Source organism: Rhamphochromis longiceps, linkage group LG12 (assembly GCF_057381845.1).
Source record: "Rhamphochromis longiceps isolate RC_006_pf linkage group LG12, R_longiceps_female_GT1.1, whole genome shotgun sequence".
Taxonomy (NCBI): Eukaryota; Metazoa; Chordata; class Actinopteri; order Cichliformes; family Cichlidae; genus Rhamphochromis; species Rhamphochromis longiceps.
The window spans coordinates 37933687-37953147 of NC_140568.1; the positions used below are offsets into that span (position 1 = coordinate 37933687).

General features: G+C 40.9%; 2 protein-coding genes across 2 annotated transcripts in view; both read right to left on the bottom strand.

The window, feature by feature from the left end:
* Positions 1-1050: 1050 nt before the first annotated feature.
* On the bottom strand, positions 1051-18320 carry LOC146657872 (potassium channel subfamily T member 1-like). The gene is made up of 6 exons (XM_085426794.1): positions 18313-18320; positions 18245-18249; positions 17818-18150; positions 15438-15500; positions 11026-11110; positions 1051-4829 (listed from the first exon to the last, which is right to left on the bottom strand). Exons 1-6 carry the CDS (start codon positions 18318-18320, stop codon positions 4709-4711), a joined length of 615 nt encoding a protein of 204 aa, XP_085282920.1. The 3' UTR covers positions 1051-4708.
* Positions 18321-18747: 427 nt separating this feature from the next.
* kcnt1b (potassium sodium-activated channel subfamily T member 1b) overlaps positions 18748-19461 on the bottom strand; it is a 72069-nt gene continuing 71355 nt past the window's right edge. Inside the window, exons 27-28 of the mRNA XM_085426242.1 lie at positions 19028-19111; positions 18748-18927 (exon numbers count right to left, since the gene is read on the bottom strand). Coding sequence (XP_085282368.1) covers positions 18784-18927; positions 19028-19111 — 228 coding nt within the window. The 3' untranslated portion in view covers positions 18748-18783. The remainder of the gene's footprint in view (positions 18928-19027; positions 19112-19461) is intronic.

A 19461-nucleotide genomic window follows, 5' to 3' on the forward strand; every position in this document is an offset into this window, starting at 1 on the left:
ATCCAATCACTCTTCAAGTAAAATGAAATTCTCACTTGATTCTTACACTAAGTGTAACTTTAAAGTTTGCTGTATTGGCACAGTGCAGTCCAGCCTCTGCCTCTTAATGCATTTGTGTTAAATATGACGACTGGCTGAATTTAGCCCATTTTCCAAAACCCAGCAATCTTTCTAATGGCTAGCAGAGGGCAGCTCTTGAAATCAGATTGCATAGAAGTCTACTTAAAGGCCAGATTTTCTAAATTAGACCCAAGAGTGCTCATAATTGTGATTAGAGTTGGAAAAAAAAGCTTTTTGAGGTGAATTTCAATATCAAGCTCAAAAGATAAGACATGCTTTTTTTCAGCGTTAAATATCAGTGCAATTAGCACTAAATTGCATGTTGCAATCGTTAGTAAATCATTTTGCATGTCTGATTTAAATATTCTCCTCCCTGTATTTTACTTTGCTCTCCTTTTATGCAATGTGTGCCCTGCTCACTTGATTTATTAAATTTCTGAGTTTATGGTTTCAATATCTTGTTTCAACTTTAATTTAATACATAATTTTTGTCCAAAAAATGATAGTGTCACTTATAATGTGATACATAATAATAATAAAGACGTTTTAGGGTGAAGCTAATTTTCATCGCTTACTTTATTGCTGAATGTGTACAAATATGGAAATGTAAATAAAAGAGCAAAAGAAAAAATATTTAATTTGAGCTAGCAACATATTTTGTTTTGACGAAAAAAAGATGTTAACAAAATAAGTTTTGTTTGGTAACTCTCGGCACACATCAGAAGAGTCTTTTAGCTCACACACATAACATACCAGCCACCTATATAGGTGGGGTCATATCTATATACGGCACAAAATATATGTCATTATCCCCGCATTCCTCACATAAATGAAATAAAACATCCGTGTTTGTGTTAGGTTCATCCGCTCTGGCTGCATGCAGCATTTATTTGTTCATATTATGAATGTGGAGAAGAACACTTCTCATAAGAAATAGTACAAAAATTGGACAATGACTCAAAAACAAAGTGGAGGTAAACAGAATACATATAGTAGGCTTTTGTTAACACAGAGACAACATGCATGTTCCATTCATATAAATACACAGTATCAAATAATGACTCCAGCTTGCAAGCAGTTGACTCGATTATGGGTTTCTCTAGACATTGGACTACCGGTAAATGTCCCTGTCAACGTACAAAATGTCTTGTTCTTGGCAAGCCTGTATATCAAAACATGCTTCTTTTTTTCGTGTTAACATGCCCCGTGTGGTATTGTAAGTGTGGACAGTAGGAGATGTGAAGTGAACCCTTTCTAGAGTGTTCGGATTTGTCACAAGTGAGGACCTAGGAAGATGTTACGCGAGTATATCAGCACACTGATTGCATCCTCCATCGCAGTCACTCACGCTTTCACTCCTCACCTCCCTGCCCTGTAAACTGACACTTCAGAGGGGCCAATGAACAAAGATCAACAGTACATTTCAGCGGAACAAATATGCCTACAGTAATAAGCATGAAAAAGCCTATCCTATATTTTCTTCAGAACAAACAAGGGAAAAAATGGCACATCTCAGTGAGAGAAAACACTTTGATTTCTCAAATCGTCACTGGATATTTCTTTGACAAATGAAAAATTAAGTATCGAATCAAGTTTTGTAAACATTCACAGGGTAAACCAAACCAACAGATGCATGATAATTTACTGCACATCACGCTTTTTTCTGCTTCATGGGAACGGTTGAATACTGTCCGCCGTGTTCTGCAGATTCATATTAAAGGGGTGCTGTTATGCTCTACGCATTCCCGTAGAGCATAGTGCAAAAATAGTTCAAGTCCAACAGTTTCACGTTTCGTCACACAAAATAACAAACTGGCAAACAATGAGTACATTAAGGTTTTATATACACTGAGCAAACCAAATGTACAGCTGAAAGAAGATAAATCAAGATTAAATATTGTTTCATACACAATGTGCCCGTACGGTTCAGAAAGGAGCGCATTTTGCTTTTCAGCTCGTTCCAAAATAAATTTGGAAATACAGTAAATTTACAGGATAGAAACAGACTTGACTGTGCCTGTCGATATCTGTGCAAAACTATTCTGCTACCGGTCGCACTGCAACTCATCACCAGATATGATCATAAAAACAAAAACCAAACAAACAAAAAAACCCCGACAACAATCAAATGAATTCAAGTTGAAAACACTGGAGCCTGACTGCTGTTGATATTAATTACAGTTAACGAAGATGCATCTGATAGCATTTAGCAAAAGATGAGGATCTTTATTTTCAAGTGACCGAGTGAAATAGCAGTTAGAGATATCAATTCTCCAATTTTTACCACAACAGATCCATTGTGGCACTGATAACTGAAAGTCATTTAAACATTTTATGATTTGATTTTAGTGCAAGTGGTGATTTTTTTAATTGAGCATCTTATTTTGCTAGATAATTGGGTAATCTAAATACTCTCTCTAAATTCTACAGCTAAGTAGTCACATTTTGCATCTTTATGTACGCAATAATCCAAAGATTTTCACCGTGAATTTTCAAATGATGTAGGTTACCCTGTTCCCGCGTCACTTAAATCACCTTTCTTCCCCATTCTGATGCACGGTTTGAATTGTAGGTTGTCTCAAACAGGCATCCATTCCTGAATGCACTCTATTCTCACCATGTGATTGGCTGATCAGTTATCTTCATTAACAAGCAGTTGAACAGGTGTACCTTACAAAGTGACCATGATATGTACTGAGTGACGGAGACACTTGACAGTTAAAAATTAACTTGTTAAAACTAGTAGTCCAGAAAAAAAAAGAATTTTCTCATTCTATCCTATTCAACGATAAATAGCACTTAAATATAAAATTAAAAATGCAGCTTATAATACTTCAGATAAATACTGAGTTGTAATAAGTACAGCAGCAAAAAGGCTTGTGTTGTTAACATTAGTTTCTAAATGCTAAATTTAGAAAATTGTTCCTTTTTTTTGATGAACAGTTTTCCTTTTGCTGCTGCAGATGTTTGGGTCAGCTCCTGTAATAATAAACACTGATGTCACAGATGTACAGAGCTTGTCGTTGGCAGGCGGCGGCGGGGATGCCATGTTTTACTAAACTGAATGCACAAAATGTGATCTGACATGAGATGTAATTTGTGTGCGTATATTAAAAAACTAGCCTACAGACTTTTCCTAAATAATGAGCATGTGATAAGAAGGATAGTGCTGCTGTGATAACAAGCACTGTGCAGGGCCAAGCTCACTATGTTTAGCTCTTATTGGGAGGATGTTCTGCAGCTAGCTTGGTTAGCAAGCTGGGTCCACAAACCGTAGGGCTGAAAGTCGAAACTAAAATAACTTCTGATTAGTACTGATAAGTTACTTACTAATAAAAAAAAAATTAGGTACACCAAAATTTAAGCACAAAATTGTCAGACTGTACAATCAGCTGCACAGCAGGCCATATATATTTTTATGTCAAATAATATTACGTCAGAAATGCTTTAAATGGCACCAGCAGCACAAACATTGTAGTTCAGTTCAGCAACTAATTGTTGAGTACTGTCACACCCTGATTATTAAAGGCTTTAAATATGTACATTTCATAGCTGACGTTGGGAAACCCCGACAGGCATGCAAGTCTATGGGGACTGACTCACTGATGGAGATGACCTACGAAACTGCAGATTTTGGCACTTCTGCATTTTCTTTAAGAACATGAATTAACATTTTGTGCACCCACTGCAGTAAAACAAGGAATAACGAACGTTTTATTTCCACCTGTACTGCTGCTGACAGGCTCCATACTAAAAAGATGCAGAATGGCACAAAAGTTATAAATAATTCAACGATATTCACAAAGCAATAGTGTAAACAGAATGGCACATACAGTAGAGCAGACATGACTTGGAAAACTTAATGAAATAAATTAGGAATAAATGTACTTTCTAGCAATGATCACAACAAAGTCATTTCCAGAAATATACCGCAAACCTGGCTGATAAAAGTAGCACGGCAGTGTGTATATTTACAGAAAAAAAGGTTGTGCTTGTAAGTAAATAAAAAACCTGTCTAACAAAGTTTTAAAATTTGAATTAAGCTAAAATAAATAAGTAAAGAGAAGTGCACAGGTAGTGTAATTTTAGGTTAAATGCCTAAAAAAGAAGAAATTCAAAGCATTTACCCTCGTCTTTAGATGACATGATCGTTTAGATGTGAAGGAGGGTGTAGTTGCCCCAGGTTTCTGTTCTTTTGTAAATTCAGGTAGAAACAAGCACAGAGGAGGTCATGGTATGAGGTCAACCGCACTGCTTGGTGAACGAAGTGACGGTGAAGATATTCTGTTTAAGCTCTACTCTCGCCGTCCTTTTTTTTTCGGAGGAGGGTTCTCAGTTTCAGATTGTTTTCGTGGGTGATGTGTGTTTGCGTGTGTTTGAATGGCAGGTGATGACGAGGCACTCTTCATGCATCTTTCTATAGCAGCTCGGTAGGGAAACAGGAGATCTCTCAGGGGTGAATTTTTAAGATGTTGATCGTTTCTGGTCTCGAGCTGAGACGCACTTAATGCACATTCACTATGGACAGCTGATCTCGGCCCGATAGGAGCCTTTATCTGTGTGAGACAAACTAGCTCAGTGGGCCCAGGCCGGCTTTTAGAGGTTAAGGGTCAGGGTGTGTAGAGGACTCTGGGGGCGTGGGTGGGTTTCAGAGGTGAGTCTCATCTCTGGTCTCTGTGCCAAAGTCTTGCTGGTTCCTGCTACAACGAGCCGGTCCCACCTGCGAGTCCTCCGGCACGTGCGCCAGTGGGTCTGAGCGGATTATATACCTGCAAAGACAAAAACTGACATTATCTGCCAGCATGGAGCAGTTACAGACTTGGACTCCCAAACGAGTACTTACATGTAAACATCTGGCATTTAAATATGGCAGCCGGGGGTTTCACCTCTAGGAAAGTTGAGCATTATCACTAAATTAAGCTGTTAATTAGTCTAAAACTTACTGTGAGAGTAACTTTCCAACCATGTACTTGCTAAATATTACTCAAGAGGTTTGCACTGTTCACCTTCCTTTCTTACTGAGTCTCCAGAGTGGCTCCACAGTGTAATGGTTTACACATTTACCTAACAAGAGAATGAGCCCTGGTTTTATCCCAGGAGATGACAGGAATCAGCTGGTGTTTCTGTCAGGAAGGACATCTGGCGTGATCAAACACATGTTGTATTTTTTATACTACTGTCTACAGTAGCAACAATTTAATTATTATTACCAGGTGATTTACTTAGTTACTATCAAGTTGAAAACAATATAATAAAGGTCTATGAAACAAAAAATATAGAGAGATCTCAAATAAATAACAGATGAGATCTTAAATACTGGAACAGTTCTATTATTAAAGCACTGTCATGATCTCAATCAGTGGACAGTTACAGGGTAGTGTATTAACTTGTAGTATGGATGAGTGCAAATTAATTGAAACTTTAAAATCCTAGTTTGGTTCTAACAGTTAAATTATTAACTACACCAATCAGCTCCAACATTAACATTAGGTATTGTGTGCACACAGCTTCTTTAAACCAGGGTCCTTCATATAATATTTGTAGCTGTTTCAAAGAGCCCGCTACGATCAGCAGATACAAATGGTCTGCAACTATGTTTAGGCAGAGGTTGAAGTAACACCCACATAAATGCAAGGACTTGCTTCATTCAGGCTGCCTTTTTAAACAGTAAATCCTTTTGCTTTTTCTGATAACATTACTCATGGGGCCAGGCCGCCTTCTTCCAATGCCTCCCCTGTGGACAGGGGTCGACATGACCAGCTCTGTAGTGTGGCAACAGCCTGCCCTCTTTCTGTCACGGCCTGCACTGAACTTTTTAATAATGTAGCCCAGTAAGACCCACCATGTTCACAGGCTGTGACACAGTCATATAGCCACCTCAAGCTGGATCATGTCAGTCCCTCAGATCCACATTGCCATCAACAGCTGACAGTTCACTTGCTGCCAAATATATCTCAACCCTAACAGGTGGCACTGTAGCGATATGCAATTCCCTTCGCCTGTCAGTGGTTATAATGTTGTGTCTGATTGGTGCATTACTCAAAAGCAGAATGATTTGCCAGCTGTCCCTTCTGGCTGCTCATTATAATTACATAAGCTCGACCCTGGAGTCTGTGGCGGCGAGGCTTCAAAAGTGGAAGTTCAGTGCGCAGTTTGAAGTTAAGCCTTTGCAAGTTAAATAACAACTAGACTTCATTTCAGCCATTTTTTACTTGCCTTTCTTATGAGGCTAGAAATAATTCTGAAGCAGTCACGCTTAACAAGGTGACACCAGTATTATTAAGGAACTTTACTGATGCCTCGTATTAATTAATATTCGTGTTACGTTGTTGACTGTTTCAGAATAGCTATACTTTTTAGTGTTAGCCAGTTAACATGCCAGTTATATCGCCGCCTGTTAAGATCCACACACCCTGCTGGTTCTCTGCTCGAGGTGTTAACCGTTACCTGTGCGCGTGTGCTGCAGGCATCGATTCACACATCAAAAAGGGTGACGCTTTGCGACACAGCTGGAGTTTACATGAAAGGTGTTATAAATGGAATATTTCACATAATACCAGACTTTTCCTGCAGTTCTCCTGCAAAAGATATATTTACGAAACAGTGTGAAGTCATTGTTTGTAGCTGTTTGCAAGCTGCATGTCTGGATATACAGGATGACTGTAAATACTAAGTTGAATAAACTTATAATTTGTCCTTTTCCCCCAGATCAGATAACAAAGTAACAATTTGTTACAGCTCAGTAATAACATAGTAACATTCCCTTTTAATTACCCCACTGAAGTTGTAAGTGTATCCAAATAATAATTTTGTATCAATAGTTGTTATAGCTGAGTGATATTACATTGAAATTATGTTATTGGGTAACAACAAGTGGAGGAGTTTAAGTATCTTGGGATCTTGTTCACGACTGACGGGAGAAAGGAGCGGGAGATCTACAGACGGTTTGGTGCTGCAGCTGCAGTGATGTAGACGCTGCACCGGTCTGTTGTGGTGAAGAGAGAGCTGAGTGTAAAAGCAAAGCCCTCAATTTACCAGTTGATCTACGTCCCTACAATCACCTATGGTCACAAGCTGTGGGTAGTGACCGAAAGAACGAAACTGCGGTTACAAGCGAAAGAAATGGGCTTCCTCCGAAGGGTGGCTGGCCTCTCCCTTAGAGACAGGGTAAGAAGTTCGGCCATCCAGGAGGGGTCAGATTGAGCTGCTGCTCCTCCACATCGAAAGGAGCCAGCTGAGGTGGTTCGGGGATTTGATAAGGATGCCTCCTTGGTGAGGTGTCCCGGGCATGTCCCACTGGGAGGAGGCCCCGGGGCAGACCCAGGACACGCTGGAGAGATTATATCTCTCAGCTGGCCTGGGAACGCCTTGGTGTTCCCCCGGACAAGCTGGAGGAGGTGGTGGCTGGGGAGAGGAAGGTCTGGGCTTCTGTGCTTAGGCTGCTGCCCCCACTACCCGGCCCCAGTTAAGAGGAAGAAGATGGATGGATGGATGGGTAATAACATTCAAGAAACCCGGGGTAAATATAGTAAAACAATGTGCTGGTTACAAAATAATAACCTACTAGCAATAAAATTGCAATATCTGTGCATTACAATATATTTGTATTCTGATACTATATATTTTATAGGGGTGCAACAATACTCGTATCGATATTGAACCGTTCGATACAGTGCTTTCGGTTCGGTACGCATATGTATGAACAATACAAAATTTGTAATTTATTTTATCAACTTTCCTTCTGACGATGCTGTCTGTGTTGAGCGCTCAGTGAATCTGCGTTCGACTACTCCGCCTAGGCTGCACTGTCAGCGCAGATCCACTGAGCGTTCAACACAGACAGCATTGTCAGAAGGAAGAGCGCAGGGCAAGTTAGCGAGACAGAAGTTAAGCTCTCCTTGCAACATGGCAAATTGAACCTCCCCCACCCTCATTCAGATCTGGCTTTTGGAATTATTTTGGTTTTCATGTGACGTATGACCCTGAAGCTAAGCGCGTCATGGACTAAAGTAAAACAGTATGTTGGATGTGCCACGCAATGCACAATTACATGGGTGGGAACTAGTGTGTTAGCGCAGTTAGCTCGTTAACGTGTTGGCCGTCTAGCCCCATGCAGGGGTAGCTCGTTAACGGAGATTTGCCATGTTGTGGCGTTAACGTCATTTCAAGGAGATTAATGCTGACAGCACTAGTGGGAACACAACGAATATGACAGCACTAGTGGGAACACAACGAATATGACTGCACATTTACACCGACATCATCCTAGTGCAAAGACAAGTGGAAGCAGACAAAAACAACAAGCATGCATGCTACAAACTTTACCCGAGTCATTTAGACAGCCGTTAGCACATGATTCTCCTTATGGGGACCTGATATGTTTAATATTGTGGCGAGCTCAGACAAGGAGGAGACGGAGGTATCGTTTGGTCTTGCTTCCCGTGAGCTAGCCAGGGAGCACAGCCGTTTATTGACATCTGCAGAAGAACACTGCCGCTAGCTAACTGCTCAGCGCCGCAACCGCACAGCAACAACAACACACAGAGCGCCCTCTGACCCCGGAAGGACACACCGTCGCAGCGAGAAGGCGTCACCCGTCACTATGGCAACATAAACAAAACATAACTGTACAAACAGAACCCCGAACAGCCCTGACCCGCTACATAGCCCCCACCTAAGGGGTCAGTCGTCCCCGACGACCCCATTACCCCACACAAAGTCCTGCAAATGTCCAGGTGCCTTCTTTTGGCGCACCGGCCGGTCACGACCGGCGGGGGGAAAGTCACTCGGGTCAGAACATGGGGTGCCACCATCATCCCACTTCTGACACCAATGTGGCGAGCTCAGACAAGGAGGAGACGGAGGTGTCGTTTGGTCTTGCTTCCCGTGAGCTAGCCAGGGAGCACAGCCGTTTATTGACATCTGCAGAAGAACACTGCCGCTAGCTAACTGCTCAGCGCCGCAACCGCACAGCAACAACAACAACACCACCACACAGGGCGCCCTCTGACCCCGGAAGGACACACCGTCGCAGCGAGAGGGCGTCACCCGTCACTATGGCAACATAAACAAAACATAACTGTACAAACAGAACCCCGAACAGCCCTGACCCGCTACAATATGCTGCTGAGAATATAGCCCAGAAGAAGCGTATAGTATAGCTTTTATTTTGGAAAGAGCCATTTCTCTGTAATAAACTCTCTTTTCCAAAGATGAGTGATTCCTCAATCAGATACAGGTGTTACCGCGCCAGATCCGCGGCCCCGAACCGTAGTAAGGAAACCTCTGGCAGTTACTTGAAGGTTCCGTAACTGACTCGTAGCCGGCAACAGCTTACTATACAGGTCAACTCCGCTAGCAAAAAGATCGAAAGAGGCGTAGGAAACTGCTTCACCGAACTTTATTTCTTCTCTAAGGCACGAACACCGCATACAGTGGGCTGAAACAGTTTACTCACAGCGAGCATCGCCGACACAACTCTGGCTGTCGAGGGAGTTATTATATTCCTTTTATTTATTTTCTTTTTGTCTCTTCTGTAGCTAACCGTTACTTTTTCCCCTTCTCCGCTCTCTCTCTTCACACACACACACCAGGCAGTCCCGCTACACACATCCCGAATACATTTCCCATCAGGCTTCATCCTTAAAGGGCCATGCCTGTAACACAGGGCTTGCAAAATCGCTAGCCCGATGGGGGCTAGCGATTTTTCCAGTCGGGCTATCTCTGCCCTGCCCGTCGGGCTATTGTAGGAAGAAAAATATATGTCAATGCTTTTGCATTCTTTCGGAAATGTAGCTGGGTAATTATGTCATTGGCATCGGTGAGCCACTGTCAATATGTGACATATTGAAATCGCGTTTGAATTTGCGCTTGTTTTTTGCTTTCACTTTGCAAATGTCCAGGTGCCTTCTTTTGGCGCACCGGCCGGTCACGACCGGCGGGGGAAAAGTCACTCGGGTCAGAACATGGGGTGCCACCATCATCCCACTTCTGACACCAATGTGGCGAGCTCAGACAAGGAGGAGACGGAGGTGTCGTTTGGTCTTGCTTCCCGTGAGCTAGCCAGGGAGCACAGCCGTTTATTGACATCTGCAGAAGAACACTGCCGCTAGCTAACTGCTCAACGCGGCAACCGCACAGCAACAACAAGAACAACACACAGGGCGCCCTCTGACCCCGGAAGGACACACCGTCGCAGCGAGAGGGCGTCACCCGTCACTATGGCAACATAAACAAAACATAACTGTACAAACAGAACCCGAACAGCCCTGACCCGCTACAATATGCTGCTGAGAATATAGCCCAGAAGAAGCGTATAGTATAGCTTTTATTTTGGAAAGAGCCATTTCTCTGTAATAAACTCTCTTTTCCAAAGATGAGTGATTCCTCAATCAGATTTATTTTTTAAATTACTTTTGTTTCAGCAACATTAAATTTAAAAACTGTACTTTTGAGTTAAAATATATATTTCTAATTTTAATAAATGACAAATTAAAAAGGCATGAACATTTTTTTTGTATCGAAAAAATATCGAACCGTGACACCAAAGTATCGAACCGAACCGAACCGTGAATTTTGTGTATCGTTGCACCCCTAATATTTTAATATATTTATATTCTAATATTTATATTATGACTTGTGGCAGTAAGTGGTAATAAGGTGATATTTAATATTGGTTAATGCTTTGACATATGAGGATGGATACCATATTATAATTTCCAGGCTTTAATAACAATATATAAGATTTTGATTTGTGTATATCATAGCTGAGCTCCACATGTCAACTATTCAGTAATTTATTACTCAGTTTAATTTACATTTAAGTACCATTAGTGTTGGCTGACCAGTCTAAAAAACATAATGGTTTAGATTGTAATTTAGTCTGACTGTAACTAACAACACACAGATAAAACACAAAGGTGTTAACAAAGTAAAGTGTAGAGGATAAAAGAGAGAGGTCCTTACACAATGTCGTTGAGCTCCAGCATGGTGTCAGGAGGAGGATTGATGAGGACGTAGGACAGCGTGTTCTGGTGGTCGTTCATCTCATCTGTAGAAACAGACAGAGATGGCCTTCAGTGCTGCTCTGGAGCCCTCTCTCGTCCCCCTCCATTATACAGAACATCAACCAGGAAATGAGCCTTTTATCCATTTAAAATATGACACTGCCTTGTTTTCAGCCTTTCAGTCAGGACAAAAGTAAAGTAAAACTTAACGAGCAAGTGGTGCAAAAAATCGGAGGCAAATAACTGCGGGAATAATTTGAGGGTTCCTTGTTACAACTGCTAATGATCATTTAAATCTTAATATGAGGAAACAAATGATCTTATTAAACACATTTAGCATGAATAAAGCCTGTCATTAAGTAATGTAAAGCCTGTATTTAAATGGGATTAGAAAAAAGAACATACAAACTCCAGAATCTGACATTTTTACACGGTCATTTTAAATAGCTGGAGCAGGGGCAGCTTTACCACACTTATACAAACTCTGTGAGTGGAGGACAGTCGCAGTTTTTAAATGTAAATGTTTTCACATAATCAATTTATACAGGATGTCTTTTATTCTATTTTTTATCATTAATGCAAAATGTTTTCAATGGGTGACTGATCTGGGCTCATCATTCAGTTCTTCCTTTTTTAAACATTTTACACAGTATTCAAAGTTCTTATGGTTTGTATATTTTAAAGATGTATAATAAAATTTGACTAGCAAAAGAGTTTTGAAAGCCTTTAGAGTCCAGTTTGCCATATTCACCAATTTCTTGTAGAAGAAATCAATCCTGCATATATTCTCTACCTTTAACTAGTTCCTTAACCAGGATGTAAATGACGTAGGCTCAAGATTCATAACAATTCACAGGTTGCTGCACGTAAAACGACCAATGTTACCTCAACCTTGATCACAGTTTGGGTGAGGACCCATTAAGCGATCAGTGTGTGCAAGTTTGATTAGATTCTGATGAGTACTGCAGGGGAAGTACCAGACGTTGACAACTGGGGACGAGGACGGATTCACTTTAATAGTTAAACAATTCTTCCAGTCTGCAACAAGCTAATTGAACAATAAATCAACCATGTGATTATAAATTACTGTTAGAAAATTTAATATTTCACAAAATATTAAACTGATTTAGAAAATCTTATTATTTTTATTTGAAAAGCATTTTAATTCGTTTTCAAATCAACCACTTAAAGATACTCATAAATTGCTAAATTCCCCCATTCAGTCCTTTACATCCTGTTATAAACACTAAAAACATTAACAGTTGTAACAAACATCTTTTATTGCTTCAACAACACAGTTAGGCCAAGGAAATTGTTCTGCACTATGAAGAGTTTAGATTTTATGAGAGGAAACCTATGAGAGTTTAACCTTTATTTTTCCAGATGAGTCATATTATGTGTGTGTGTGTGTGTGTGTGTGTGTGTGTGTGTGTGTGTGTGTGTGTGTGTGTGTGTGTGTGTGTGTGTTAATCATGTCTGCATGCATGTGTGGTGATTGCACTCCGGCAGTGTCTCCTACTTGTGTCGTGTGATGGGCGGAGGAAGGAAAAGGAGGGCACGTGTGTCTCCGTGACAAACCCACCTGCTTGTGGCCCTTTATAAAGCCAGGCGGGGTGAAAGAGAGAGAAGGTCTAACCGTTACTGACAGGGCACTTTGTGGAATAAGGGGAGGCCCACATGCTGCCTGCTGACTGAAATGGCACCCCATGCGCAGCTTCAGAACGGAGCCAGCATGCAGACAGCGTCCCCAGCTACGCAACAGATCGATCTAAGTCGCATTCCTTTTACGTCCTGCGCATTCCACACGGGACCAACAGGCTGCTAAGGCGGCAGGTTGCCATGCTAACTGACGACACTCAGCCTCCCACCCCCCCCAACCACCACCACAACCCAGCCTCCCCCCGACTGACATGTGACATACGCACAGACAGAGAGGAACATGCTCCAGCATCCGTCAGACTGGACCAAACGCAGAGCGACTCAAACCAAACAGAGTGAAGCAAAGCACATTGGGAGTGTGAGAGTGGAAGAGGTCAACCTGCTGCTTCATCTATTCATCTATTCAGGTACACTTTACAGTTACGGTAATTCTCTGTTCGCCCTTCATCCACACATCGTTACTGCAGACTACTCAGTGTATTAAATATGGGTTATACCATGGCGGCAGATATATAATTGGTAACCAGCTGAAGAAAAGCAAAGGATTTATTGTTGTGGCTCTGTAATCCAGCATAACTATAGTTATAACAATGCTTACTTTTGCTCATGTTAGAGGGTATACTTTTTTTAAACAGTTTTGCTCCTATTAATGCTACTAATTTGGAATCAACAGCTTAAAATCCCCCAAAGCAACAAATAAAGATGATCTAGACCCCTGCCTTATTCGTGCTACGGAAGTGTGAATATTTAAATATTATATTTAATATACTGACACTGGTAATTATCCAACTCTGGAAACATGATTCTGGACTGGTCAGCGTTTAAGTTGGTCTCTTTTTGCTTGCGTTCCTATTATTCCCATTTATTAGGGTCAGTGTTTTTTCCCATTAATCAAAATCCTAGTTTTTAATGTAGCAATTTAGGATGTAGTCATTTAGTTATTGTGGCACTAAAATAACTACAGATTGGTCTTGTTCTAATTTAGAAACCTTCGATTTTTAGCTCAAACGTGTGAAACAAATTACAGGAAAAGAACCGAATCCTGTTCGATCCTCTTTTATGCCGTGCGTCATCATTTGTTCTGAGGGAGCACCTTTATCTTTATGGTTCAAAAGCTGGCCTCAAACAAGATGACCACAAAGCACTTTTATAAGTATGAAAATGTTGTCAATCCACAGACTGTGTATTAAAAATAAAATTAGAAACTAAAGGACGCTCCACATTCAAAAGAGATTTTCCAATCATGAGGCAGGCCTGTCTGAAAGCATACCCTGGTTTTATTGCCCTTTCAGGCTCTAATGGGGGCCATAATTTACATGTGCTGAGTTAAATAAGACTTGGAACCATCGATTACGACTGTAAACTCATTAGAAAAGCATTTTCTGAAGTCACCAGAGAGCACTTGGGTCATTTCCTACAGACTTCTACAATCAGATTTCTTTCTGGAGCCAGAGGAGTTGCCCCCTGCTAATACTGAGATGACACATCCTTGCTGGCTTTGCTTTTAAGAGCCAGTAGCATAATGTCCACATTATAGCGAGTCTGTGTGTGAAACATATGTTATCATCCTTACAGTCACCAGAACTCAACCCAATCGAACACCGCTGTAAGACTTTCACTGTTACGGCAGTGAAGGAAAATATCTTTGGAATAATTTTGTTCCACCCTGCCAGCAGAGTGTTGCAGTCTTTCAGTATCACCCGCCTTTATATTCTGATTTTTATTTCCTCCCTCTATATTTATTCTTTCCACACAGTGCTCTTGGCGTGCACATTTTGCATAACTACACTAAAGCGAGAAGTTAAACCACTGGAAGTCGCTAAAAAAGCAATATTTTTGGTGAATGTTAAGTTGCTCTTTAAATAAAATTGAGAGCACTCCAGTGTGCAGGAGTACAGAACCACAAGATATATTACCAGAGCAAAAACGCTGAGAGGTAAAAAGAGCTCAAACTGACTACAATCAGCTCAAACTTGACTTCTTTGGGGAAGTGGCCATGGCATAAAGTTAATACACTCTGAGGTGCACTGACATGTGAAAGTAACAGACATGGAGGAGGAAAAGAGCCCCGCTTCCTCCAACATGTTTACTTTCTACATCAGACCACCTCCGACACTCGTCGTCTTTTATACATTTATAGAATACAATCTATCCTTCCATCCACAGACATAATGCACTCCGCTCCACTCTTTAAGCCATACTCTGATGCCCTGCAGTACTCTAGCCATTTGGGACGTCACCTCACAGGAACACAATGCAGAAAGACCAGATAGAGATCGAAAAAGAGAGGGAGAGAGTAGAGTGAGAGACTTGCTGCTGACCTACTGCTGACTCTGGCAGGGGACACACTCACATAAAAAACACACGCACACTCACACTCATGCAGTAAAGTTGCAGTACTGTGATCAACCAGCTAACCTGACAGCCTGGTCCCCTCTGAATACGGGTGCTCTGAAATGGCCTGCAACTCTAAGCAACGGCAGTCACTGTTAACTTCAACGTCCTAATGTATTCATTTGTACTCAAGTTATACGTCAAATAAAACAGATTATATAACTAAAGAGATAAGATAACATCTACAGTTAAGCATTCTTTTTGGTGGGCAAATGCTATTCTTCATTGGATGCTGGCGAAAGGACAAATTCCTTTCTCCACAAGGTGGACGTAATCACTCACATGTTGCAAATGAGTTATAAACAGCACACAAATTACCTTGCAAATATCCTAGATTTACTCGATTCATGACATCGCTCGCAGTGAGATTAGAAACATCCTCTACAAGCCAAAAGGGGAAGGAAGACAGAAGAGGCAGAGAAAGGAGGTTAAAAAAAAAAACAAGAACAAGAAACAAAAAAAATATCAGGCAGGCAGCAAAAGCATCTGCAGATTCAAAAAAAAAAAGAAAACAACAATCAAAAAAACTCTTAAAAGTGTGAGAGCAATGCAAAGAGGCCATGCATCAGTGTGTGCACAGAATCACTTCCAAATTATTAATCTGTCACATCCTGCTGCAGAAATCCTCACTGACATTCATGGTTCTTTAGAAGATCTTGAACTTCAGGAGTTCTTCCTGAAACGTATTTAATTGACACATTACAACACATCTGGAGCATGATTCTGCTTTTTTGTTTTGAGCCGTGAAGCTGGGAGGAGGCAAAAACGAAAGAAAAAGTGAACTGAAAAGAATGCAGGCAATTTCACTCTGTAATTGCAGTCTTGAATGCAACTGAGACGAGGTTCGTGCTCCTGCATCCTCATGCGTGATGTGTTCACATCCACATGATGGTATGATCATGACTGCGAGGTGGTGTGCGTCTGAGTTATGACACACGGAAGAGGAGTTTGATGGGTGTGAAAGTGATGTGAGAAAATGAGGTTTTCTGAAGGTCAGTGACGATGCAGTGCGATGTCGATGATCTGTACTAACAAGCCTCACATTACTATGTGTTCATGGGAAATGAGATGAGGTAAAAGAAAACAAAAATGACTGGAATACAGATCGGAGGGTTAAATAACTTTCTCAAACACAGCTGCTTGCACTGCAGAAATAATTTAACCAGCTGAGAGAAGCATCAATTAGTGAAGCAAAAGAATCTCATGAACTTGATCCTGAAACCTGAACTTATCAGACTCTAGAGTGTCCTTGCTTCTAAAATTTAAGCTCATGAATATACTTCACCACCAGGCTCAGAAAGTACTTTTGCAGCTGATGCTACGGCCCATTGATTCAGTACGTGCAATCTTATTAAGGCTAACAGGGCCAGTTTATTATATCTCGATTTAAACTGATAACACAGTGACAATGAAATTTGTGGTGGTGCATAGATATGTGACTTTGAGACTTTGAGATGGTCAATATCATTATTATTACGCATCAGAGCAAAGCCTAGTAAAACCAACAGGTGGTAACAGAGTAGGCAACTGAGGAAAGGCAACAAGTGTTCTCAAACAAATGCAAGAACTCATTCTGCAGCTGTATGTAGTAATGGTACCCGTGTTTAATCAAGGAACTCATGGGAGTTCCTCACATAAGGCAGTGATAACAAAGGCACTGTATGTGTAACTGCCTGTGGCATGAAATCAGTCACATACTATTCTTGATCTGAGCAGATTACAGTGTTCAGGAACAATACAAAAATAAAATCTTTAGCCTGTCCCAGCTTCTAAAATTCTCTGTAGTATAATCTTTGGTTTTTGGATCATTAAAAAACAAGCAGCCTAAAGAGATCCATCTGGGGTGACATTTTCACCATTTTCACTACTAGAAAAAGCGTCGTAAGTAGCTCAAATAAGTCAAAAGATATAGACGCCAAAACAAACATCCATTACAGAGGACATAAATGAATAGGCTGGTTCTCAGGGGGCTATAAATATTTTGAATAATAAGAGCACAGGCCTGGCCTGATTAGTCTCTTGTGCCAAATAGCCAGGGTGCTTTTGTGGCAACATCATAAATCAGTTATCCACAGGGTTCAGGTCCCCCAGTTCTTAGCAACAAGGACTATGAGCAGCCACTTAATGACATCAAGAACCACCACACCTGAGCAGCTAGCAGAAACTGGGAGACGAGATGGACAGGGTTAGCTGGCTAGTAGCATCCTTTTAGAATAAGATGCTTACATACCGCACCCTTCAAAAAACCCTCTCTCAGAAATTGGGCTTTCAGTTTATATGACTTTAATCAGATCTTTATAGCTGGATTCACACTACTATGCTGTGTGGACTTGAATGTCTGTGACTTCTGAACTAAAGGTTTCCTTCTTTGACTTTTCTTAGGCTTCACTCACTGCGATTTAACTCAACCAGTTACAGGATTTCTGCATCCAAAGCTTCTGTGACCTCAAAGTCATGTTTACAGAACTGAGACTCCAATCTGCAACAAACATTATAATTAGCATTATTATTCATTTTCTGGGACATTATGACTAATATTTACAAATTAAATACAAAGAAATACAATCATTAATTAAAATAACTGATTAGAGCAGCTGAACTGTATCTAGTCCTATACAATAAGCTATACTGAGTAATATCTTTCAACCTAAAGCATCAATATATCCTCATATATCATAACATCAGCTGTTCCACTCACCGTATCCCACAGTGGGGAGGCCCAGGTGCTTCATGCGATTCTTGACCAGCTCGGACAGCTCCTGTCGCTCGGAGCGCCGATACAGATTCAGTCTCTGCTGTGAGATGCGCTCCGCTCTGGTCGACGGTTTGACGTTCTTCCTGCTCAGCCGCCGAGCCCACTGCATGCTCTTCTTCCTTAGCAGCGGGTGCTCCGATTGGTCACTCGTGGTGGAGTTTCTGTAGCCCGTCTTCTCCTTCCAGGATCCTCCACGATCACGGTGCTCCTCACCCTGCTCCACGTTGATGGACACCTGAGACTGGAATGGTAAGATGGAAATGTGAATGCTGGATTCTGTGAGGAAAGCGTGCACTATAAGAATAAGAAGCAAACAAACTTTTGATATTAAAAAAAAAAAATACCAGTAAGGTTTTTTGTTTTTTTTTACTTTGCCTGCTTTAAGCAAAAAGGAGTCAGCTGACGTAATAAACAGAATCAAGCCTGTTTGGACCTTACCTGTGCATTACTGTCCCTGCACTGGAATACAAGGACAGACAGACATCCAAACAAAAAGAGATGCAATGAAAGATGAGGGCATTCAGAGCAAACAAATGTTCGAAGCCTTAAACATCAGCATATGGAAGCTTACATATGCTGTATTTAATATTTTATTTATTTATAACTGTATTAATAGCAGTATGTGAGAGTCAGTCAAAAATATAAATCTAATTTCATTGCTTGACATGAATTTCTGTCAGCTGGAATGTATCTGTATTAAGAAATGAATGGTAAATGTGCAGCCTCAAACAAAGGAAAGGCAATTTAGGGAATAGGACATACAAGCTGAAGAATAAGCAAGAGTATCAAAGGAGAAGGACTCAAGCAAAAACTAAAGGAGGGAATGATTAATAGATGGTAGCTGAATTCAAACCACAGGCAAAAGCTGACACCAAATCCAAGACCAGGACTCAGATACTGAGTATCTGATCAAAGTGAACTTGCCTCTGAGGTTGAGAACATATGCGACTCGGTCCGGTAGATCCCGATGGGAATCTCAGCGCTGGAGGAGCAAAGTTTCTGGAAGAGTCTGCCGTAGGTCCTGATCCACAGGTCCTCCTCTGTGATCTTCATCTGAAGTGAGAGATTGACGATAAAGTTGCTGCACATCACAGATGAAATTACTAAAATGCACAAATCACTTGGTAAGATGCAAAAGTAAATTTCCACATACAGCACATAGGTACCCAGAACCAGGCGTGGTGTCCAGACCAAGGAGAAGCCTGATGATGGCAATCATGTAGTCCTTGACAAATGACTGTGGTTTAAAAAAATAAGTTTAAAAGCTTTCGCAAACACATTTTGCAATTGCTCTGAGGGGAAGTTTTCTTTATAACACCTGCAATAAATTATTTTATCCTGTGCATTATGCTCATTAATATTTAATGGCACAAATGTTCTTTTGTAGGATATTCATTTGAGGCTTAAACACGTAAAAAAAACCCCACATTTACTTTAGACAATAAACTGCACCTTACTAGGAAATACTGATGTAACAGCCGTTACCTTTTTAGACACAACTTTCAGACAGAGGAACTAGTGCAGCACAAATTCTAAGGATGAAATCGCTGACAGACAGGTCTATATTTAACTATTTCATAACGAACT